Source organism: Zootoca vivipara, chromosome 5 (genome assembly GCF_965207765.1).
Source record: "Zootoca vivipara chromosome 5, rZooViv2.hap1.1, whole genome shotgun sequence".
NCBI classification, from domain to species: Eukaryota; Metazoa; Chordata; class Lepidosauria; order Squamata; family Lacertidae; genus Zootoca; species Zootoca vivipara.
The window spans coordinates 7,855,585-7,877,728 of NC_142588.1; the positions used below are offsets into that span (position 1 = coordinate 7,855,585).

At 43.9% G+C, this 22,144-nt stretch overlaps 1 protein-coding gene across 2 annotated transcripts in view; it reads left to right on the forward strand.

The window, feature by feature from the left end:
* Window positions 1-20,857, forward strand: part of CRACR2A (calcium release activated channel regulator 2A) — a 39,138-nt gene extending 18,281 nt beyond the window's left edge. For both annotated transcript variants that reach the window (XM_035137381.3, XM_088669995.1), the window contains exons 9-18: window positions 1,536-1,607; window positions 1,995-2,040; window positions 3,528-3,616; window positions 4,195-4,522; window positions 5,790-5,922; window positions 6,599-6,680; window positions 8,931-9,045; window positions 11,384-11,485; window positions 16,568-16,644; window positions 17,991-20,857. In XM_035137381.3, coding sequence (XP_034993272.1) covers window positions 1,536-1,607; window positions 1,995-2,040; window positions 3,528-3,616; window positions 4,195-4,522; window positions 5,790-5,922; window positions 6,599-6,680; window positions 8,931-9,045; window positions 11,384-11,485; window positions 16,568-16,644; window positions 17,991-18,078 — 1,132 coding nt within the window. In that variant the 3' untranslated portion in view covers window positions 18,079-20,857. The remainder of the gene's footprint in view (window positions 1-1,535; window positions 1,608-1,994; window positions 2,041-3,527; window positions 3,617-4,194; window positions 4,523-5,789; window positions 5,923-6,598; window positions 6,681-8,930; window positions 9,046-11,383; window positions 11,486-16,567; window positions 16,645-17,990) is intronic.
* The last annotated feature ends 1,287 nt before the right edge of the window (window positions 20,858-22,144 follow it).

Consider the following 22,144-nt stretch of genomic DNA (forward strand, 5'->3'; position numbering starts at 1 on the left):
GACAGCCCTTTAGATATTTGGAGATGACTACCATGCCTCCTCTCGGTCTCATCTTTTCCAGGTTAAACAAACTCAACTCCCTCAACTGTTCCTCTAAGACTTGGTTTTCAGAACTTTAGTCACCCTCCTCTGCTCACATTCCAGATTGTCAATCTCCTCCTTACATTGCATAGCTGCCAAGTCTCCCGTTTTTCCCGGGAAATCTCCGTTTTTCCAGATGTTCCTAGCTGAAAAAACAGATTTTTTTGTTTTTCCCCGGTTTATTCTGGCGCGGCGGCCATTTTGGAACTGGGCGGAGCATGCTCAGAAGCGACTTTTGATGCTGCTCTGCCCAGTTCCAAAATGGCTGCAGTGTGACTTCTGGCGCTGTGGCCATTTTGGAACGGGCAAAGCAGCATCAAAAGTCACTTCTGAGCATGCTCCGCCCAGTTCCAAAATGGCAGCAGCGCTACTTCCGGTCTGCTATTTCCGGCCCGGCCCCTTATTTCTCTGACAGCAACTTGGCAGGTATGTTACATTGTGGCACCCAGAACTGGACACAGGATTCTAGGTGTGGTTTGACCAAGGCAGAATAGAGTGGGACAATTCCTCCCCTTGATCAGGACACTCTACTTCTGTTGACGTAGCCTAGAATAGCATTACCCTTTTTTTTTTTGGTGCTGCATCGCACTATTGATTCTTGTGAAGCTTGTTGCGATCTACTCAGACCCCTAGATCCTTTTCACACCTGGCAAGCCAGATGTCCCCCATCTTATATTTGTACAGCTGGTTATTCCTGTAGAACCTTATTTGTCCCTGATGGAATTTATTTTGTTAGTTTTGGCTCAGTTCTCCAATCTGTGTAAGCAGACATTTGTGTCCAGGACCTGGGTTTAAAAGTAAGTCAAACAGACTCCTTTTGAACTGTATGAGAATGTTGAGAGAAATAATGACCCTCGGGGTCCCTTCCAACTCTGCAATTCTATGATGTTTATCTCAAATTATTTAGAAGAAGCACATACAGTTAAGTATGCATTTTTTAAAAAAGGAATTATTAAGGTTGCCGGTTTAAGGTAAAGGGACCCCTGACAGTTAAGTCCAGTCACGAATGACTCTGGGGTTGCGGTGCTCATCTCGCTTTACAGGCCGAGGGAGCTGGCGTTTGTCTGCTCCGCAGACAGTTTTTCTGGGTCATGTGGCCAGCATGACAAAGCCGCTTCTGGTGAACCAGAGCAGCGCACGGAAACGCCATTTACCTTCGCGCCGGAGCGGTACCTATTTATCTACTTGCACTTTGACATGCTTTCGAACTGCTAGGTGGGCAGGAGCTGGGACCGAGCAACGGGAGCTCACCCCGTTGCAGGGATTCGAACCGCCGACCTTTTGATTGGCAAGCCCTAGGCTCAGTGGTTTAGACCACGGCGCCACCCGCTTCCCTAAGGTTGCCGGTTATTGTTACAAAAACCCCAGCACTAAATCCAAAACACAGATCCCAGTTCTCTAAGAATGGGGTGTTATTAGGTTTTATGGTGATGCTTTTTATTTGTCTCCTTCAGTGAGGTTTACAGAGTGACAGAAACGTTACAGAGGGAGAAGTCAGGGCTTCTTAAGCAGCTGGACTTTTTAAGGTAAGAAAATAAGGTGCGGCCGGCAAATCCACCCCTGCCGGCTGCGGGAACCAGAGCAAATATTATAAAACCTCAATACAGTCACCTCCCCACTCACATGCGATCAGCATGTGTATGACTGCTGGCATGCATGCCATTCTCAGCGTTGAAAAGGGGTGGAGCAGGGCGGGGCAAACTGGACTGGACTTGTGCAAGTCCTGCAAACACACGGGGCAACTGGGAACAGAACCACCAGGTTTGGTTTAATATCCTCTCAGCTTTCCTACCACACAATACCATATCAATTTCTTAACACACTGGACTCTCCCACTGATAAGCAGGTAGAGTTGGAGGATATGTTGTAACTTCTATGTTGTTTTCCTTTCTTTTTGTGCCCCACGACTGCAGAGAAAGGAACAAATATCTGAGAGATGAACACGACGAATGTTTACAGGTGAGTAGGCAGCCCCAGAGTACCTTCTCTTAAAACAGGCATCCCCAAACTTTGGCCCTCCAGATGTTTTGGACTACAATTCCCATCATCCCTGATCACTGGTCCTCTTAGCTAGGGATCATGGGAGTTGTAGGCCAAAACATCTGGAGGGCCGCAGTTTGGGGATGCCTGTCTTAAAACGTTTTTTCCCCCCTTAGCCTTGACAGATTCTTAACTATATTGTGGCAACACACCTCTGCAGCTAAGTGGAAGAGCACCTTCTGTGCACGCAGAAGGTCCCAAATTCAAATCCTGACGTTTCCAAGTGGGGCTAGGACAGTTTCCTGCCTGAATGTGCACATTCGTTGTCATCAACTTATTTGCACCCACTTTTACCAAAAAACCAAATATAATACCATATTTTTCCATGTATAAACACGCCCCCGTGTATAAGATGACCACTATTTTTGTGGACACTAAATTAAGAAAATGAGGGGAGATTGCCCAGAGTTGTTGAGCTTTATTGGGGGGAGGATTGCCAAAAACTGATCACCCGCCTGACCGACGCTGCCAATCGCACGGTTCGCTGAAGCCACCAATCACCCGCCCAATTGCCGCAGCAGTAGCCAATCGACAGCAGCCCTTGCCACAGCCACCAATCGCCGCTGACAATCTCCTGCTCTAGGCTGCAACCAATCGCCCGTCCCCCCTCTGCACTATCCGTGTGTAAGACGAGCTCCAATTTTTAACATTCTTTTATAATTAAAAAACATCGTCCTATACACAGAAAACTATGGTATTTTCAGATGATTTTGGACAGGCATCCCCAAACTGCGGCCCTCCAGATGTTTTGGCCTACAACTCCCATGATCCCTAGCTAACAGGACCAGTGGTCGGGGAAGATGGGAATTGTAGTACAAAACAACTGGAGGGCTGAAGTTTGGGGGTGCCTGATTTGGGACATTGGTGTGTTAATAATCTGTGGGAGGCAACAATTTGGGCACAAGCTCCTCTCTTCCAAAGATCCTTGCATATTTGTTTTTCTGATTATTCCAAATCCCACTTCTAGTTTTCTGTTTTTACCTCCTTCCCTGCACCCACCTTTAATGCTCATGTGGGTGAAATGCTGTTTCCATTTCCTCTCAGCACCCAGATATTCCAAAGGTTCATATCCCCAGGCCTTTCTAGGGTACATCCAAGAACATTTCCCCCCAAATCTAGCCTTAACAGGACATCTTTTGTCAACTAGCCAAAGGGTGGACCAAGAGAAAGGGAAGTTTCCTTGCTGATGTGGATCCAGAACGCAATTTATGGAAAGTTCTCGTGTGCAAATGCCGTTGAAATGAATGGCTGTCCCACAGGAACACAGTAGTATGCTTTTACAACTCCCACCATCTTCATGCACTGTTTAAATGACATCTTCACATGAGTATACTGCTTTGAAAATAGTGATGAGTCTGCCATTTTATGTAACTCATTTTGACGCAGTTTCTATAATATTTCTACAGAAATGTAAGAATGCTCCAACTGCAAGGTGGAAAGAAAGATCAGGCTCGATCATTGGCAAATATTTGGAGAAAAAGGTTTCGCCAAAAAGGTAAGGTTTAAGTTTTGCTATTGCACACACTTATTCTTAATGTAGGATGCAGAATATACTGTAGTAAGATACGATTCAAATGAGTGCAAGAAATAGTTATTTATTGATGCATCTTTTTTTAAAAAAAAATCTATTTATTAATTTTCCAATTAAAACACAATTATATCACACCCATTATTTCAAATTATACAAATACATATCAATTAAACCAAATGTTATGCCAAATCATAAAATTTTGAGTTCCCATGCTTCAAAAATTGGGGATTCCTGATAACTCTCCACACTGCCGTCTTTATTCTAATGTCCAAATCTTCACTCAAAGTCCGTAATAATCCCGATCTTTCCCATATTTCCTGCATCTATATAGTTTTTCTCCGTACAGAAATATAAATTGCTTTTATATTTCTTTGCTGTCCTGTTCAGATAGATATTTTGAATATGAACCCAAATTTCAAATTCAAATTTGTACAGGCAGCCAACGTGATATAGAGATGTGATATAGAGACTTTAAAAAATGATACAGAAATCTGGTATAGAGAGTTTAAAATATGTTATGTCTGATAATGCTTTTTTTCTAGCCAGTCTTCAGAAGATGATGATACATTTAACACTGAAAGGAGAAGAAATTCCACTGGTTTGAACGGGTATCTTTCATTTGATTCTGATTCTGCTCCTGGTGAGGGACTGACTCAAAGAAAGCCTCTACAAAGGCTAATATCAATTGAGGAAGATCACCTTCCCCAGCTTCTAAACAGACCGGGAGAGAGGACGCTAACCAAGTGGTCTGAAGAAGATGAAACCAACTTGCCAGAACTGGAAACGAATGAGATCCAAACAGAATCACCGTCTGAACAGACACCTTCCTTTCCCAGGGGGCAGCCAGTAGGCAAAGAAACACTAGCAAATGTAAGGGGGGGGGAACCACATTGTTTTTATTTTGGAGGTGGACTTTGGCTAATCAATGGCTATCTCCTCTGTGCGCATTATATTATTAAGCCTAGTTGAGCTGTGTCAACAGCAAAAAAAAAATCATAGCAAGTGTGTATTGAGGCTACAGCAGGGAGAGCTAGGGTGGTGCCTTCTCCTTGTTTTGGGCACTCTTACCAGCCCCAGCTAATCTGGCCAACACTTGTGGATTATGGGAGCTGTAGTCCAAAAGATCTGGAGGGCACCATGTTGAGTGCTGTATTAGAACATGTATTAGACATTAGAGCTCCTGCACAATTGTAGCCGGAGGCATAGCAGTGCCAGGTTGGGTTAGTTTTGTCTAATCCTCCTTTAAAGCCATCCTAGTTGGTGGCCATCATAACTTCTTCTGGAATCAAATTCCATAGTTTACCTATGTACTGTGTGAACTTCTTTTTGTGTATCCCAAATCTCCCAATATTCAACTTCACTGGATGGCTCTGAGTTCTGTTGGACTGAAAGTTTCGTCCATCCATTTTCTCTGCACCATGCATGATTTTATACACCTCTATTGTGTCCTCTTTTCTAAATTAAAAAGGCCTGGATATATTTACCATTCTTCATAGGCAGCTGTTCCACTCCAAAATTATTTCCATTGCCCTTTTCTGAAACTTCAGTATCCTGCGAAGCGTGGCAACCAGAACTGTACCTAGTTTTTCATGTGTTCTGATCAGCAAGCCCTAGCTCTGTGGTTTAACCCACAGCGCCACCTGCATCACCACAGCGTTCTGTAGCGTAGCTGGCTTTAAAAGAGCAAATTATAAAACTCTCTTAACAGAGGGATTAAAATTTATCTCACCGGCCAGCTTTCTTACAAGATGAGGAGATAAGCTTTCAGCTGCCTGCAAGAAGACGTATTGTTTTTATCTTTTGATGCCATGAGTCTTTTGCAAGGAGAGCATCGTGTTTTTGTTTTGTTTTTGTTTATTTGAATTATATAAGACGACTTTGAAATACTATCAGACTTACTTGCCCTTGGGTGTGACTGAAATCAATTAGAAAAGCTACCGATAACAGTTGATGTAAGTGGAACCAAAATTCACCTTCCTTAGTCTGGGTCCAGCCCATAGTACTGAAGAAGGGATATAAATGCATTAAATAAATAGATATTTTATTTCTAAATAACTCCTCACCTCAAAAAGCAAAATGATTTAGCAGTAGGTGCAGTGCAGCTCGCTGAACAATTTGTACTTGTGTTTGTTTGAAGGATGAACAAGGGTCCTTTGCTCCAAATGGTTTATTCAAGATTGTCATCGTAGGCAATTCAAGTGTGGGGAAGACTTCCTTTTTAAGGCGTTTTTGCGAAGACCATTTTTTCCCAGGCACTGCTGCTACAGTTGGTAAGTAAAAGGGGGAAAAGAACACACAAATCACATTTGTCTGGGCTGCTCATACATATCCAGACTTGGTGGCCCGCACTTATTTCCATTGTTTATACGTGTCCTTTTATTTTCAGTCCTCGCTAAACACTGGCTTTTAAAAATATGTGTCTCATTTCTCTTACTCTTTGGAATTGTTTCTAATTATACCATGGGTAGGCAACCTAAGGCCTGGGGGGCCTGATCCAGTCCAATCGCCTTCTAAATCCGGCCTGCAGACGGTCCGGGAATCAATGTGTTTTTACATGAGTAGAATGTGTCCTTTTATTTAAAATGCACCTCTGGGTTATTTGTGGGGCCTGCCTGGTGTTTTTACATGAGTAGAATGTGTACTCTTATTTAAAATGCATCTCTGGGTTATTTGTGGGGCGTAGGAATTCATCCCCCCCTATATATATATATAGTCAGCCCACCACAAGGTCTGAGGGACAGTGGACCGGCCCCCCCGCTGAAAAAGTTTCCTGACCCCTGAATTATACCTTTAGTGACATCAACTGATGGAAAGGTGGATGTGGTTTGAGGGAAACGGCCTGGCAAGCCAACTTGGATTTCCTTGTTGTTCAAGACTGGCCTGCAGGCTGGAGGTCCTGTCCCCCCACGCATACCTAGAGATAATCTAAGCTGTGCTCCTTTACAGGTGTGGATTACAGTGTAAAAATGGTGCCAGTGGATAACCACCAAGTACTGCTGCAATTCTGGGACACTGCTGGGCAGGAAAGGTGAGAAAATGCTCTTATGTCCTGCTGCAACACTGGCAGGGCTGTCCTTTATTTATTTAATCCAGGCATGGGTGTCTGCTGGGGGGCTAAGGTGGGGGCATTTGCCCATTCCTGGATGAACACACCTTAGACAAAAGACTAGAAGCAGCAGAAGAAGAATCTTTATTTGCAGCAGCCACTAACCATAGCAATAAAATAAAATAAATGTTCTGAAGATAGAGGTAAAAACTTAACTATAGAAAATGCATTTTGGGGGGTTTACATCAATGATCAAATAATAGATCTTATTCTATTGCCCCTGCTAAAAAGCTTGCAGTTTTTGCTGATACCTGATCAATCACCTTGATCTGCTAAAAGGAAGGACACAGTAGGAATGGTTCAGCAATCTGGCATGGGCAATAATAGAAATCTTTATAAAGACTGCAAGCCAGAAGCTCTGCGAGTGCGGCTTTCTCCCGATTGAAGTGCAGAGTGTTTGAGGACCGGGACGTTCGCAAGGAAACCAAAATGCATGTTTACAAAGCTATTGTACTACCAACCATACTATATGTTTGTGAAACATGGACCACTCATAAACGCCATCTCCAGCTCCTCGAAAGATTCCATCAACGGTGTCTCCGAAAAATTTTACACATCACTTGGGAAGACAGGCGAACTACAGTGGAACCTCGGTTTACGAACACCTCGGTTTACGAATTTTCGGTTTACAAACGCCACAGACCCATCTGGAACGGATTAATTCACTTTCCATTACTTTCAATGGGAAAGTTCGCTTCAGTTTATGAATGCTTCAGTTTATGAACAGACTTCCGGAACCAATTATGTTCATAAACCGAGGTACCACTGTAATATCAGTGTACTGGAAGAAGCAAAGATCACCAGTGTTGAAGCAATGGTTCTTCAACATCAACTTCATTGGACTGGTCATGTTGTGCAGATGCCTGATGATCGTCTTCCAAAGCAACTACTCTATTCCGAACTTAAAAATGGAAAGACTGTCTCAAGGCAAATCTTTAAAAAAAAACATAGTATAAACACTGACAACTGGGAAACACTGGCCTGTGAGCGCTCCAGTTGGAGAACAGCCTTTACCAAAGGTGTCATGGGCTTTGAAGAAACTCGATCTCAGGACGCAAGAGAGAAATGTGCTAAGAGGAAGGCACGTTTGGCAAATCCACACTGTGATCAACTCCCGCCTGGAAACCAATGTCCCCACTGTGGAAGGATGTGTGGATCCAGAATTGGCCTCCAGTCACTTACGCATCCATTGTTAAAACCATGCTTATGGAAGACAATCTTACTTGGATACGAGTGATCGCCAAAGAAGAAGAAGAAGAAGAGCACCTGTGCTCTGAGATAGGAGCCAAAATGTGCGGACGCTATTCTCATTTGCTTTCTGAGAAGCTACCCTGCTCCTACTTTTCAACAGGGCACAGATGTGATTCTGTATAGTCGTTTACGTTCGACCCACACAAACAAACAAACACACACACAAAAGGCATGATTAAAGGGCATATTCCAGCTAGGCAAGAAAATGCCTTTTATGACCTAGAGAGAGGCCTGGAGGCTGCATTTGGCCCCGAGGCCTGAGGTTCCCCACCCCTGCCTTACAGGTTTCAATCCCACAGCAGGAGCATCATGGTCTATCTAAGGCAAGGCTAGAATGAGTATAGAATGGGTTTTTGCTATGAAGTCAGTCAACAGGAAGTGTGAGGTACTAGCATCCTTATCCTGAAGAAGCCACAGAGTCCAGGAGTAAATAAACTCACAAGTCTCATTGCACAATTAAGCTATTCTTGGCTCCTTCAAAAGGAAGGGCAAGGTGTCAATAATAATATACAGGAAAAAGTAGAGGAGTTAAAGCAGGCATCCCCAACCTTGGCTCTCTAGCTGTTTTGGGACTACAACTCCCATCATCCCTAGCTAACAGGACCAGTGGTCAGGAATGATGGGAAGTCCCAAAATAGCTGGAGGGCCGAGTTTGGGGATGCCTGAGTTAAAGGGGTTAAAACTCTTGCCTATCTGCTTCCTGGTGGTTTCTACCTGTAGCAATCCAATAACCCTTATGCCATAGGTGAAAATTTGAATCTATGCTATGCCCTGCTGTGAATTGTGGTCATATCCTGCAACCTTGGGGTCACCCTATATGGTCGTATCGCCTGTTTTCTAGGCTTGTTGTTTTGTTGGCTTTATCAGCTGTGTGTTTTTGGTGCCAACGACAGAACATTTATAAAAAGAATTGATTTGCAGGTACCGCAGCATCACCAAACAGTTCTTTCGGAAAGCTGACGGCGTGGTTGTGATGTATGACATAACAGCAAAAGAGTCGTTCACAGCTGTGAAGCAATGGTTAGTGAGCATTGAGGTAAGAATGATTGAGAGTGTGCACACATTAGTGCTTACCCCGGCTCCAGGGATGCAGGTGGCGCTGTGATCTAAACCACTGAGCCTCTTGGGCTTACCAGTCAGAAGGTTGGAGGTTCGAATCCCCACAATGGGGTGAGCTCCCGGTCCTCTATCCCTGCTCCTGCCAACCTAGCAGTTCGGAAGCATGCTAGTGCAAGCAGATAAATAGGTACCACTGCGACGGGAAGGTAAACGGTGTTTCCGTGTGCTCTGGTTTCCGTCATGGTGTCCTGTTGCACCAGAAGCGGTTTAGTCATGCTGGCCACATGACCCGGAAAGCTGTCTGTGGACAAACGGCGGCTCCCTCGGCCTGAAAGCGAGATGAGCGCCACAACCCCATAGTCACCTTTGACTGGACTTAACCATCCAAGGGTCCTTTACCCTGGTTCCTGCACACTTCCAATGCTCGTGTTTGAAACAGGACATTAGCCACAATCCAAGGTTATCCTGTCTCTTCTTGAGAAATGCTCCTGTTTGGTGTGCTTCCCCTCAAACAAGCTTACATTCAGTTAGAAAACAAGCCACGGTTAAGCAGAGATGCGTACAACAATTCAGGCAGCTCTTGGACCTGTGCACGACAGCATCAGTAATTTAGAGTTCAGCATGGGGGTCATCCACACACCCCTCTCTGGTGTGAACAGCAACATAAAAAAAGCAGTGGAAGCACAGTGGTTTGTTTAAAACCACTAATGTGTACGTAGTTAAAATAGGGATGTGGTTGATTGAGTCTATCTCTCTGCCACTTTTCATTCAAATTAATCTCAAAGTGGCTTACAAACAATAATAATACCTTTATTGTCAATGTACAACAATGAAATTAACTGAGCCTCCCTTCCCCCCCCAACAAACACTCAATCTCATTGCACTCTGTGTGCTTGTCGCACAACACACCAACCCCAAAAGTCAGTTGCACTACCGTATATTATTTTCCCTTCAGCAGCCTAACAGCCCACAGATATAAACTGTTTTTTAGCCTGTTGGTACGACTGATTATACTTCTATAATCAGTCTCCACCTTCATCATTCTGCCCAGACACTGAGGTCCAGCACCGAGGGCCTTCTGGCGGTTCCCTCGTTGCGAGAAGCCAAGTTGCAGGGAACTAGGCAGAGGGCCTTCTCGGTGGTGGCGCCTGCCCTGTGGAATGCCCTCCCAACAGATGTCAAAAAGGAAAACAACTACCAGACTTTTAGAAGACATCCGAAGGCAGCCCTGTTCAGGGAGGCTTTTAATGTTTAATAGATTATTGTGTTTTATTATTCTGTTGGAAGCCGCCCAGAGTGGCTGGGGAGACCCGGCCAAATGGGCGGGGTATGAATAAAAAAATATTATTATTATTATTATTATTATTTTATATCTCCTGCCAGAGGGTAGAAGATTAAAGAGGTGCTGGCCGGGTGTGAATTGTCCCTGAGAATTTTTCTCGCTCCTTTGTGATGTCATCTACCGGGTTCAGGGGACAGCCCATGATATCATGTGCTGTGTTCACCACCCTCTGTAAAGACTTTCTGTCCGTGGCTGTCAAGCCAACATACCACACTGTGATACAATATGAGAGGACACTTTCTATTATGAACCGGTAGAAGGTGGTCATCAATTGTTGTTTAACATTGTTATTTCGGAAGACCTTGAGAAAATGGAGTCTCTGTTGGGCCTTCCTAATCACCTGAGTTATATTGTTTTTCCAAGTGAGGTCTTCACTAAGGTAAACTCCCAGGAATTTGAAGGAAGAGACTCTCTCCGTACAACCCCCCCCCCCCGATATACAACGGGGCTAGTTCCCCCCCTTTCCTCCAGAGGTCCAACACCATCTCCTTTTCTTGCTAATATTTAGGTGCAAGTTATTCTCGAAACACCATGTAGATACTTTTTGAACCTCCCCCCGTAGGCTGATTCATCTCCACAATAATAAACCACAATAACATAATAGAACATCACAAATACAGCATAAATCATATAAAATAATTGCAACAAACGATCAATAAAGCAATCTATAAAACACCATTAACAAAACAGCAACTAAAACATAAGCTAAACAGAACAAGGCATAACAGCAAAAGGCATATTATATTATTAACAAATCAATTCAGCATTTATAATCTGTAAAGCAATATTATAACCACAATGTATATGATGGTTGCCACCATCATAAAGGAAGGAAAATGAAGTGTGACACTTGGTGAGGACAATCTGGAATGTTGTGTGTACTTATTTTTATGTCTGTCTGCAATGCTGGCTATGAGCTTTCAATGCTTTCAGGAGATAACCCGTATTTTAACTGCTGTTCATTATCTTACAGGAAGCAGCAGGGGAGAATATTCCTGTCCTCTTGCTTGGTAACAAAACAGATAATGAAAAAGAACGGGAAATCCCCAAGGGATTAGGAGAGTATTTAGCCAAGGTACAGTATGAGGAACATACGGTTCTAAAAACAACCAGTAATTTACATTTAACAAAAACAAACAAACCCTCCATGTTCTTCTTGGGAACAACTTCTGTGATAACAAGGTCAATGAATATTACCCATCTCTGGCATGATGTCAAAGATTTGATTTTGTATAGCTCATTAGGCTGAGGCCTTTGAAGCTATCTCATTACGATTGAAGAAGGGCTTGTTTTCACAATGTGATGATCAAGGTTCAAGAAAAAAATCCCTCTGAATCACACACTTGCCTGTTTCAATTTGAGCTGGTTTACTTATCCTCTTCGTGAGAGAGCACCTTTCTTTGAGTCCATCGATTTCGTGATCCTGGGTACAAGAGCAGCTTTCCTTTTTACCAAAAGGCACTATAGATCACGGGTGTCAGAGACAAGGCCCGCGGGCCAAATCCGGCCCGCCAGACCTCGTCATGTGGCCCGTGTAGCCGCCGCTTGCCTGCCCGCCACTTGCCTGCCCGTTCGCCCGCCGCTTGCCACTCGCAGCTTTCCCTCCTCTTGCTGCTTGCTGCTGGCTGCAGAGGCGCTTCCCTGCAATGCCTGCAATGCCCTGCAGGGGGCGCAGGGACCCGCAGGTAGGGAGGCGGTGGAACCTGAGAGCGCGCGCGCCCAGCTCCTTCCCCTTCCTCGCCCTGTTGCACTTCCTCTGTTCCTCCGAGTCTGAGGCGACGAGCAGCAGCTGCAGCAGCGACGGCGCTGGCCGGCCGAGCGCCAGGGCTGTCTTCAGCTTATCTGGCCCCATGGTGCACAGATTCCTCAAGCGCCCCCACCCTCACCCCCACCCCCACGTTTCCCTCTGGGCGGGCAGCGGCTGGAGGGCGGCTCCTCTGTCTGGACGGAGGCTCCGGGCACCGTGCATCGCGGCATGGTGGAGGCGGGCAAGCGCTGTGGGGCTGAAGGGCGGCTCCTCCAGCAGGCAGGAGATGCCGTGGAGGAGCCGGGGGCGTGTGAGAACCATGCACCCCTTTTTGAACTCCTGAACAACAAGAAGATATGATTCTGGGGTTTCAAAAGCAACTTTAAAAACCCAAACCAGAAACTTGTTTGTTACAGCAAATGGGGAGGAGCAGCAGTGAGACTGGGCGGGGAGGAGAGGCAGAGAGAGTATGTTAAGTTTCAAGAGAGCAAGAGTGAGATCGATGGTGGGGGAGATGTTTAAGAGAGGAGGGAAGAAACTTTTTTAAAAAAATCTGCACTGATCGAGCTGCTGCAAACTCCAGGAGTTACGAGAGAGAGAGAGAGAGAGAGCGAGAGAGCGCTTTTACACACGTATCTCTGCACCCTGCCGAGCCCCCCCCCCCCCGCACCCTGCTTTTCTTTTGAAAGGCGTTCAGAATGAGTGGAAAGTAATCACCGTGTCAGTTAAAGTGAGTGTTGCAGGGAAAGCGGATCCTAGGCGCTGTGTGTGTGTGTGTGTGTGTGTGTGTGTGTGTGTGAGAGAGAGAGAGAGAGAGAGAGAGAGAGGGAGAGAGAGAGAGAATGAATGAATCCTGGGCTGTAAACGCCTCCTCCAAACACAGCTGCTGCAAACCCCAGGAGTTACGAGAGAGAGAGAGAGAGAGAGTGCTCGAGAGAGCTTTTACGCACACATCTCTGCACCCCGCCGATCTCTCGCTTTGGGTGGAAGGTGTATGTATTTAAGACCCAGACAAGCTGGACAGAGGGACCCTGCTTGGGCCGCTTTCCCACAGGGCCCTAATGCACCCCGGCTTCCTCGCCCCGGTGGAAGAAGGCGGCTCGCGCTCCACACTCTGCTCCACTTTTGTGCGCTTCATGGAAGCAAATTGGAGAGAGACCCATCGCTATCCTCGTCCTCCTTTCTCTACAACCCAGCCCACCAGTAGCAGATAACAGGAAGTCCAGGTAACTGGACTTCCATTAGACTGCACCTTTGGGGAATTACATGACTGAATGCTCCTCCACTTTTAAAATAATACACCAAGACAGAAATTTAAAAGTCAAGAAGATGGTGTCTAGTGTGTGTTTGTTTTTAATCTTTGATTATCTCTTCCCCATTCCCATGGAGGAATAGTCAAGCACACAAAATCCCATCTGCAGTCCAGAAATAATTTTGCTACATTATTTCTTTATTTGTCCAGCCAATATCAATTTGATAGTAATCACTGAGACTTTCAGAAAGTGACACTTGACTACAGCCTTTGTTGGAGCTAGAAAAAAAAAAGATGATTCACACACTTGTTTTTACATAGTGATGACTGTGTGATGGAGCAGTTGTGAGCTATTATTTTTCTCATAGCAACTGGTCTTCTGAATGCCCACTAAGTCACGTCCTGGAGAATGTTCAGCAAACAAGTCAGGGTGAACACATGAAACTGCCTTATACCGAGTCAGACAATTGATCCACTGCCTACTCTGCCAGAGACTCTTCAAGGACTCAGTCTGCACTATACAATTGAAACAGTGTCATAGCATAATAATAATAATAATAATAATAATAATAATAATAATAATAATAATTTATTATTTGTACCCTGCCCATCTGGCTAGGTTTCCCCAGCCACTGTGGGCGGCTTCCAACAAAGATTAAAAATACATTAAAATGTCACATATTAAAAAGCTTCCCTAAACAGGGCTGCCTTCAGATATCTTCTAAAAGTCAGGGAGTTGTTTATTTCCTTGACATCTGGTGGGAGGGCGTTCCAAGGGGACTACATTATTACAAAAAACATTACATTATTACAAAAAACAGTAATAATTGAATGCAGTGACAATAATTTATGATAATAAAGAGTGGATACATAGTCCTACAGATACAATCGGCCCTTTGAGGGTGACCAAACTGCTGATGCGGCCCCCGATGAATTTGAGTTTGACACCCCTGCTATAGATGGATGGGAATCTATGGGCAGCTGCAAATTTGCCCTGTGGCCCTAGAGAAGGGGAATAAGATACTTCTCTTCCTCCCTGGCACCTGCAGTTGCATCCTCCACCTTGGTTTAAAGCTGAAAGCCACAGCTCTCTCATAGTATATAAAGCTGGATACTACCAAAATCAAGCCGTGCACTACTTTCAAGCACGTTGAAGAACGAGCCCAACTGAAGCAGAACCAACTTGGCTTCTGCAATACGAAAAACCTGGTAGATTTTACAAACTTATCAGAATTCTTCAAGAGTGTCAACAAGCAGATAGAGGTAATGCGGTTGACATTGTGTAACTCGGACTTCCAAAGAGCTTTAGACAATGTACCTCACCAAACACTCCAGAGTAAGCTTAGCAGTCAAAAATAAAAAATAACACTCAGGACAAGGGTGATTCTGGTTTTGAAGCCTATATAGTGGTATGGTATCTTGGTTCTCAAACTTAATCCGTTCTGGAAGTCCGTTCCAAAACCAAAGCGTTCCAAAACCAAGGCACGCTTTCCCATAGAAAGTAATGCAAAAAGGATTAATCCATTCCAGACTTTTAAAAACAACTCCTAAAACAGCAATTTAACATTTTGCTATCTTGTTTATTTATTTAGGATTTTCTTGATTTACAGAAATATGTGCAATGTCTCTCATAACATTTTTTCAGTTCAGTTTCATTTGGTGAGACATTGGGAAGGAAGGGGAGGAAAGAGGTAGATGGGGGAAAGGTGGGTGGGAGTGGGTTTGGGTGACGGTGTTTCTATTTTACTTAATATATGTGGGGGAGGGGGTTGTCAGCGTTGCTTGTGCAGGTTCTCTGTTGTTCTCTTGTGTTCCTTTGGTGGTGAGAGATGGGGTTGGCCTAGGGCATGCATAGGCAACCTTGGCTCTCCAGATGTTTTGGAACTACAACTCCCATGATCCCTGACTACTGGCCCTGTTAGCTAGGGATCGTGGGAGTTGTAGTTCCAAAACGTCTGGAGAGCCAAGGTTGCCTATGCCTGGCCTAGGGTATGATTATGCATTTGTAGTTGGCTGTGGTGGTCTTTGTTTAATTTTTGAGTGGGGTGGGTGGGTGTTTGGGATCAAGTTAGCCATATTGATTTGTATGTTGTTGGTGGATTTTTGTCATTGTCTTGTTGGGCTGTGTATGTGATAAAAGGGAGCCATACTGGGGTGAAGCCGTCTTCTTCTATTTGCCCCCATGTCAGTTTCAGCTTATTGGTTAATTTTTTCTAGTAAGGCTGTTTCCCATACTATTTGGTAACACATTACTATCTAACAAGACAATTGATCCATAAAATGAAAGCAACAACCAACACTGTACTATAAAATAAAACAAGACAGTGTTGTAGATGATAAAAATTAAAATTACATTTTTTTCTTACCGTATCTGCACTAATGATAGTTATTGTTTGGATGGGGTTGCTTTTATCCATTTCTGCAGTCACACAATCAATCAGTAGCTGAACTGGGTTTCATACAGTCACAAAAACAAATTAAACCTGAAAAAGCCACAAAAAGGGAAAATAAATAGCTAAAACAAAAGCGCCAAACTTAATCTGTTCTGGAAGTCCGTTTGACCTCCAAAATGTTTGGAAAAACAAGGCGCAGCTTCTGATTGGTGCAGGTGCCCTGGAAACAATAGCCGACAGCCGCATTGGACATTCGGCTTCCAAAAAATGTTTGAAAACTGGAACACTTAACTTCTGTGTTTTTGGCGTTAGGGAACCAAGGTACCACTGTACCGTACCAATGATGTATTATTGATCAATGTGTCAGAAGGAGCTCTCCCCGCTCCTAAACCCAAAGGAAATGTTGGGGTATTTAGATAGCCTTCAAAAGGGCCATATGTAAATCCCTTCCACCAAAACCAGGCCTTAAATTATGTAACTATCAGTGCATAACATCTCATTATGAAAAGTGATTGTCTCAATGCAATACATGACTACAGTGGCAAAATTATATTTTAAAAAATATAACCGTCACAATGCAGCAATATAGGAAGTCATAGTGGCTGTGACATAAATGCAAATAGATTTTAGGGGATGGGGGATGCTTTTACAGTAGAATGAGATTCTTGAGATATATGTATAAATTTAGATTTAGTCCCCAAGGGTGCAGTTAGATGCTTGTTGCTGAATGATGTGAGCAATGCTTTTTTTTCTTTTCTATTATAGGATTACAATCTAATCTTCTATGAATGCAGTGCTCTGTCAGGTGACGGCATAAACAAGCCTGTCCTACACTTGGCCAGGTAAGGAAAACTGTTAAGGATGCTTTGGAAACTATGGTCCATCAAGTTTTATAAATGGGTTACAGTGAACGAGCGTGTTCATGATGCTTGAATAGTCCTGGTGTTGGCGTTGCTTCTCACACCAGGAACTGAGTGAAGATGGTTGGAGAAAACTATTATGCCACCATCAGTAGGAGAATTATATACCAAGTACATGAATAAGATTTGAAATGGGGAAAGGAGCATGCAGCATTAGTTGGGAAAGCGAGCATTGGTGTAGCTTCTATTGAGAATTGTATATCAGAATCATTCTTTGGTGATCTATGGCAAACGGTTATGAGTGGTGTAGCTCTTCAATGCACTCATGAGCAATATTTCATTATCTTAACTATGTTTCATGGTCACTTTGAAAAGGGTTCTTAGCATGTAAGTAGCTTATAGGTAAAGGTAAAGGTACCCCTGACCGTTAGGTCCAGTCGCAGACGACTCTGGGGTTGCATGCTCATCTTGTTCTATAGGCCAAGGGAGCCGGCATTTGTCCACAGACAGCTTCCAGGTCATGTTGCCAGCATGACTAAGCCGCTTCTGGCGAACCAGAGCAGCGCACGGAAATCCCGTTTACCTTCCTGCCAGAGCAACACCTATTTATCTACTTGCACTTTGATGTGCTTTCGAACTGCTAGGTGGGCAGGAGCTGGGACTGAACAACGGGAGCTCACCCCGTCACGGGGATTCGAACCACCGACCTTATGATCGGCAAGTCCTAGGCTCTGTGGTTTAGACCACAGCACCACCTGCGTCCCCAAGTAGCTTATAGCTTAGCTAAAAAGGATAATTCGTGGAAGGGAGATCCAGCGGTGTAGTTGGTTTGCAGGGCCGGTTCCCCCAGGGTGCAAAATGGTCGGGGCAAAAAATTTCAACACCTGGTGCTGCCTCAGTACAGCTGCATACTTCCATGCTTCACCATGCAAACCAGGAAATGACCTCTCCAGAGAACTGAACAACTCTTCTTTTCTTATCTCTGTGGCTGTGATCTGCTGGGTAATGTGGATGCCATTGGGCATGCATACTATGTCCAATTCCCACCCACCCACACTCTGTGCAACCCCGGGTGCTGGCAATCCATGCTACACCACTGGTTAGATCTATCGATGGCCATTAACCAAGTTGGTTAACAGAACATAATATTCACATTCATAGGTCAAGAGGTTCAGTTTCTGGAGACAAAGCACAAGGGGGTGGGGTGGGGGCACCCCACACTCAAGTTTTGCTCAGTGGGTTTCTTAGATGCATAGAACTAAGTGTTGTTGTAAGCAGATAGCCCTTGAGCCAATTCAACAAATTAGTGTTTATGTTTCTTTCTGTAGGGTTTTAAAAGAACAAGAAGACAAGGTGAAGGAAAAAACTATTCAGCTACATCAAGCCTCTAAGAAGAAGACTTGTTGTCCCAAGTAGTAGGGGGCGTTTATGGCTTATACACACTTAACTTTTGCCCTGCTCTTTCCAGCCACTGTTCTGTGCTTAAAAGGACCGTGGCCAAGCCCTGGGCTTGGGTTTGTTTTAGCCTTGGAACTTTCCATGTAAAAACCTGCTCTTTAGTGCTCAGTCTGAGCAAATATCAATTTGGGTTCTCTGCAGATGGATGTTTGCTCCATTTGAGTGCTAAAGAGCAGCTTTTTGCAAGGAAAGCTCTGGGGACAAAAAAACAACAAACACCCACTCAGACACAGACCTTTTAAGGAAACAGTGGATGAAGGGTAATAATTGCGGGGTGTGAAACGCAGAGCAGTCAAATACAACATTCCTAGAGTGGACATAAAAAGGGTATGTCTGGACCAGCCAGTCGGAACTCCCTGTTTCCTCCTGGGCTGGGACAAACTTCCTCTACATGTGACCAGAGGTGGGCGTGACCTCACCTGTGCAGGTAACAAAACAGCACAGGGCAGGACAGCCATCTCTCTCAGACTCCATTCCTCAAAGAAGCAACATCTTCTTAGCCTGAGATGCTCTCTTGGCTTGGACAAAGGAACTATCTCCTTATGGGATAGATTCCATAGTAGTAGCAGTAGTAGTAGTAGTAATAATAATAATAATAATAATAATAATAATAAATTCTTTTATACCCCGCCCATCCGGCTGGGTTTCCCCAGCCACTATGGGCAGCTTACAACACATCTAAAAACATAATAAAAACATCAATCCTTTTTAAAAAGGGTTAGTGTGGATAGGCCCTACGTCCATTTTTTCCTGTTAATAAGTAAACTTAGTCTTTTACCCTTTGCATAGAATACACCACATCTGTCACGCAGTACAGTCAGAAGCATTCACCAACAAAACATAAGAAAACATCTGAAGAGCATTAGCACACTGGATTATGCTAACGGGTATTTGGTTTCTGCTGGGCTGTGAGTTATTCCAGGTGAAGCCCCACTTCTGTTGGCGAGTGCTTCCTTTCCTTTTCCTCCTACAACTTCCTGCTGGTTTCTGGTACTCTTCCCGCTTCCTCCTCTTCTGGGGATGCAGTTTGACACTGATAAGTTCAGGGCTTAACCTCACAGTCTTAAAATCCGCCTTGCCACAGCCTGTTTCGCCACGTGCCATCTCCCTTAACTGGAGGTAAAGCCAGCTTTTTTGCCTAATCGATATTAACATGAAAAGGTTTTTTTAAAATAAAAAATAAAAAATGCATTCAGTTGTGCCATAAAACATTTGTTTGCTACATCATGGTTTTCCCTGCTTCCATACCCCACATCCTTGCTGTTGCCCAAAAGCACCTTGGCCTAATTTCATAGTACTGTACTGTATATTCCAGCGTATAAGACGACTGGGCGTATAAGACGACCCCCAACTTTTCCAGTTAAAATATAGAGTTTGGGATATACTCGCCGTATAAGAAATACGACCCGGCATATAAGACGACCCCCAACTTTTGAGAAGATTTTCCTGGGTTAAAAAGTAGTCTTATACGCAGGAATATACAGTACTTGTTGCTGCTGTTGAATTCCAGGTGCAACTTTCTGTCCTCCTTGGAAGGAGTTCCCTGGTAGGAAGTCCCTTTTCTCTCATTGTGGCTTCCTTCCGAGTTGGAGTGCCTGATTGAGTTGCTAGCACACCAGGCACAATGCCCTCTCCTCTCTCCATAGTCTTTCAAAGTGCAAAAGCTTTGCTGTCCTCTGTTGGCAGCCTCCACATTTCCCCAGCAGCCCAGGCAGCTGCATGCAAGAGCGGAGCTGGAAATAAGCAGTGCAGCCTTTGTACTGGATAGGATTTACTCTTGAGGAGGCGGAAGTGCCAAGTGAGCCGTGCCCCCCCCCCTTCACAGCCACATCATTCATGTTGGTGGCAAGTAGGGTCTGGGCAAGTGAAAAGCCCAGAGTTGTTGGTTTCTTTGCAAAATCTCTGTAAAAAATTGAAGTTTTTGAGCTATTTGTAAGGAAAAATGACACAGCCGACAGGGATTGCCATACGTCCAGATTTCCCGGACATTTAAGCAATTTCTGCCCAGACACTGCTTCTGACAGCTGATTGCCGGCTATGTCCAGGACAGTCTGGACATATCGCCACCCTAGTGGTAAGGGGGGGGAATAGGTATAAAGAAAAGAAAATTATTGGATGCAAAGGCAAGGACTCTTTGGTGAGATAACCCCAGAAGAGATTTAACTGCTTGTGATTATTCCAGATAAATAGAAAGAAGTGTGCATGCACACGAAAGCTTATAGCAAGAACGAATTTAGTGCTACTGGACAATTTATATATATATATATATATATACTTTTCCATTTTGTTAGCTGATCATTTGTTGTTTGATTTAGAATATTCTGAAATGAAATTCATTTGGGAAATAAAACTTTTAACTGCTGAAATGAAAGAACAGTTTTAAACATAGCTTAATAAATTCATTGGAAAGTTGTTCATAATTATATTTATTGTATTTATATGAATATTGAGACAAAAAGAAATGAATATGTTTTGATAAAAATATATTGATTCATTTGTTCCATTTTATTTAGTTTTTGTAATTATTTTAATTAATGTAATCCAATCACCTCAGTTTTTTCTCCATTTGCCTAACTACTATAAAAAGATCAAGGCTATTTCTGTATTAGTTTGATTCACTTTAACAATTGTGGCTGCAATCCAGGCCCAGACAGACAGATAAGATTTTTTCCTGTTTTCCCCCAAAGGCTTTGTTTATATTTTTCTTTAAAAAAAATAAACATTTTTAATTATGAAATATTTTGATGATGAAGAATAACATGTTTAGCACACTGTGTTCATATATTTACTCTCTCAAAATGATTTCTGTATAGCAGGAATACTGTTGTATAATACTATGCACAGTCTCGGATCATTACAGTTCCTACACCAAATCAATATGAAATGGTAGAGAAGCTTGTTGAAATCCAGGCTTTTAGAAGTCCATGATAAACATGATGACAAGTATGAAGAAACAAAAACTGATAGGAGCTCAGAAAAGGAGACTGACGGAATTTCATGTCATATTCACATTGATGGAGTGAGCTCCCATTGCTCGGTCCCTGCTTCTGCCAACCTAGCAATTCGAAAGCACGTCAAAGTGCAAGTAGATAAATAGGTACCACTCCGGCGGGAAGGTAAACGGTGTTTCCGTGCACTGCTCTGGTTTGCCAGAAGTGACTTCTTCATGCTGGCCAAATGACCCGGCAGCTGTATGCCAGCTCCCTCGGCCAGTAAAGCGAGATGAGCGCCGCAACCCCAGAGTCGCTCACGACTGGACCTAACAGTCAGGGGTCCCTTTACCCTTTACCTTTAAAGTAGGAAAGCCAAAGAGATGCTAGGTTCTTACAGTCCATCTGCTTGTTACATAACCACTTCCTCATCCGCAAGAGGACCTCTCCTCTTATTCTAGAACTACTAAGCTTTACGCTTTGTCAAAACCTTTTTGGAAGTCCAAGAAGACCATGGAAACTGCCTGCATCTTCAGGCTTGTTGGCTCTCAAATAGGTTAGTGAGACAGGAGGACTTCTTCTTGCAGCAACCTTGCTGGTTCCATGTCAGCAAGGCTTGCTCAATATGCTTGGCTATTTTATCTGGCAGTGCGTTTCAGGATTCTAGGTGGAAGGTAGGGGGTTCTACGGCACAAGCTGAATCCTCCTCCCATCAAGCACAGGTGGGTGGGAAGGAAATTTGACCATCAAGAAAGATACATTAGTGGCCAGTAGGTATAAAAAGGTTGACTAACCCTGTATTAAGCTAACTAGCCTGTAATTTCCAGGATCCCATGTATCGCTCTCTAAAATAATTGTTACCTTGGCCACTTTCCAGCTATCAGATTATTGTTGTTGTTTAGTCGTTTAGTCGTGTCCGACTCTTCGTGACCCATGGACCATAGAACACCAGGCACTCCTGTCTTCCACTGCCTCCCGCAGTTTGGTCAAACATATAATACAGAGGCTGATCATTGTAACACAATACATATTTTTGTTAGAAGATCAGCAATTGCACATTTGAATTCTCAGGTGGTTGCTCTCTGGGACCACCA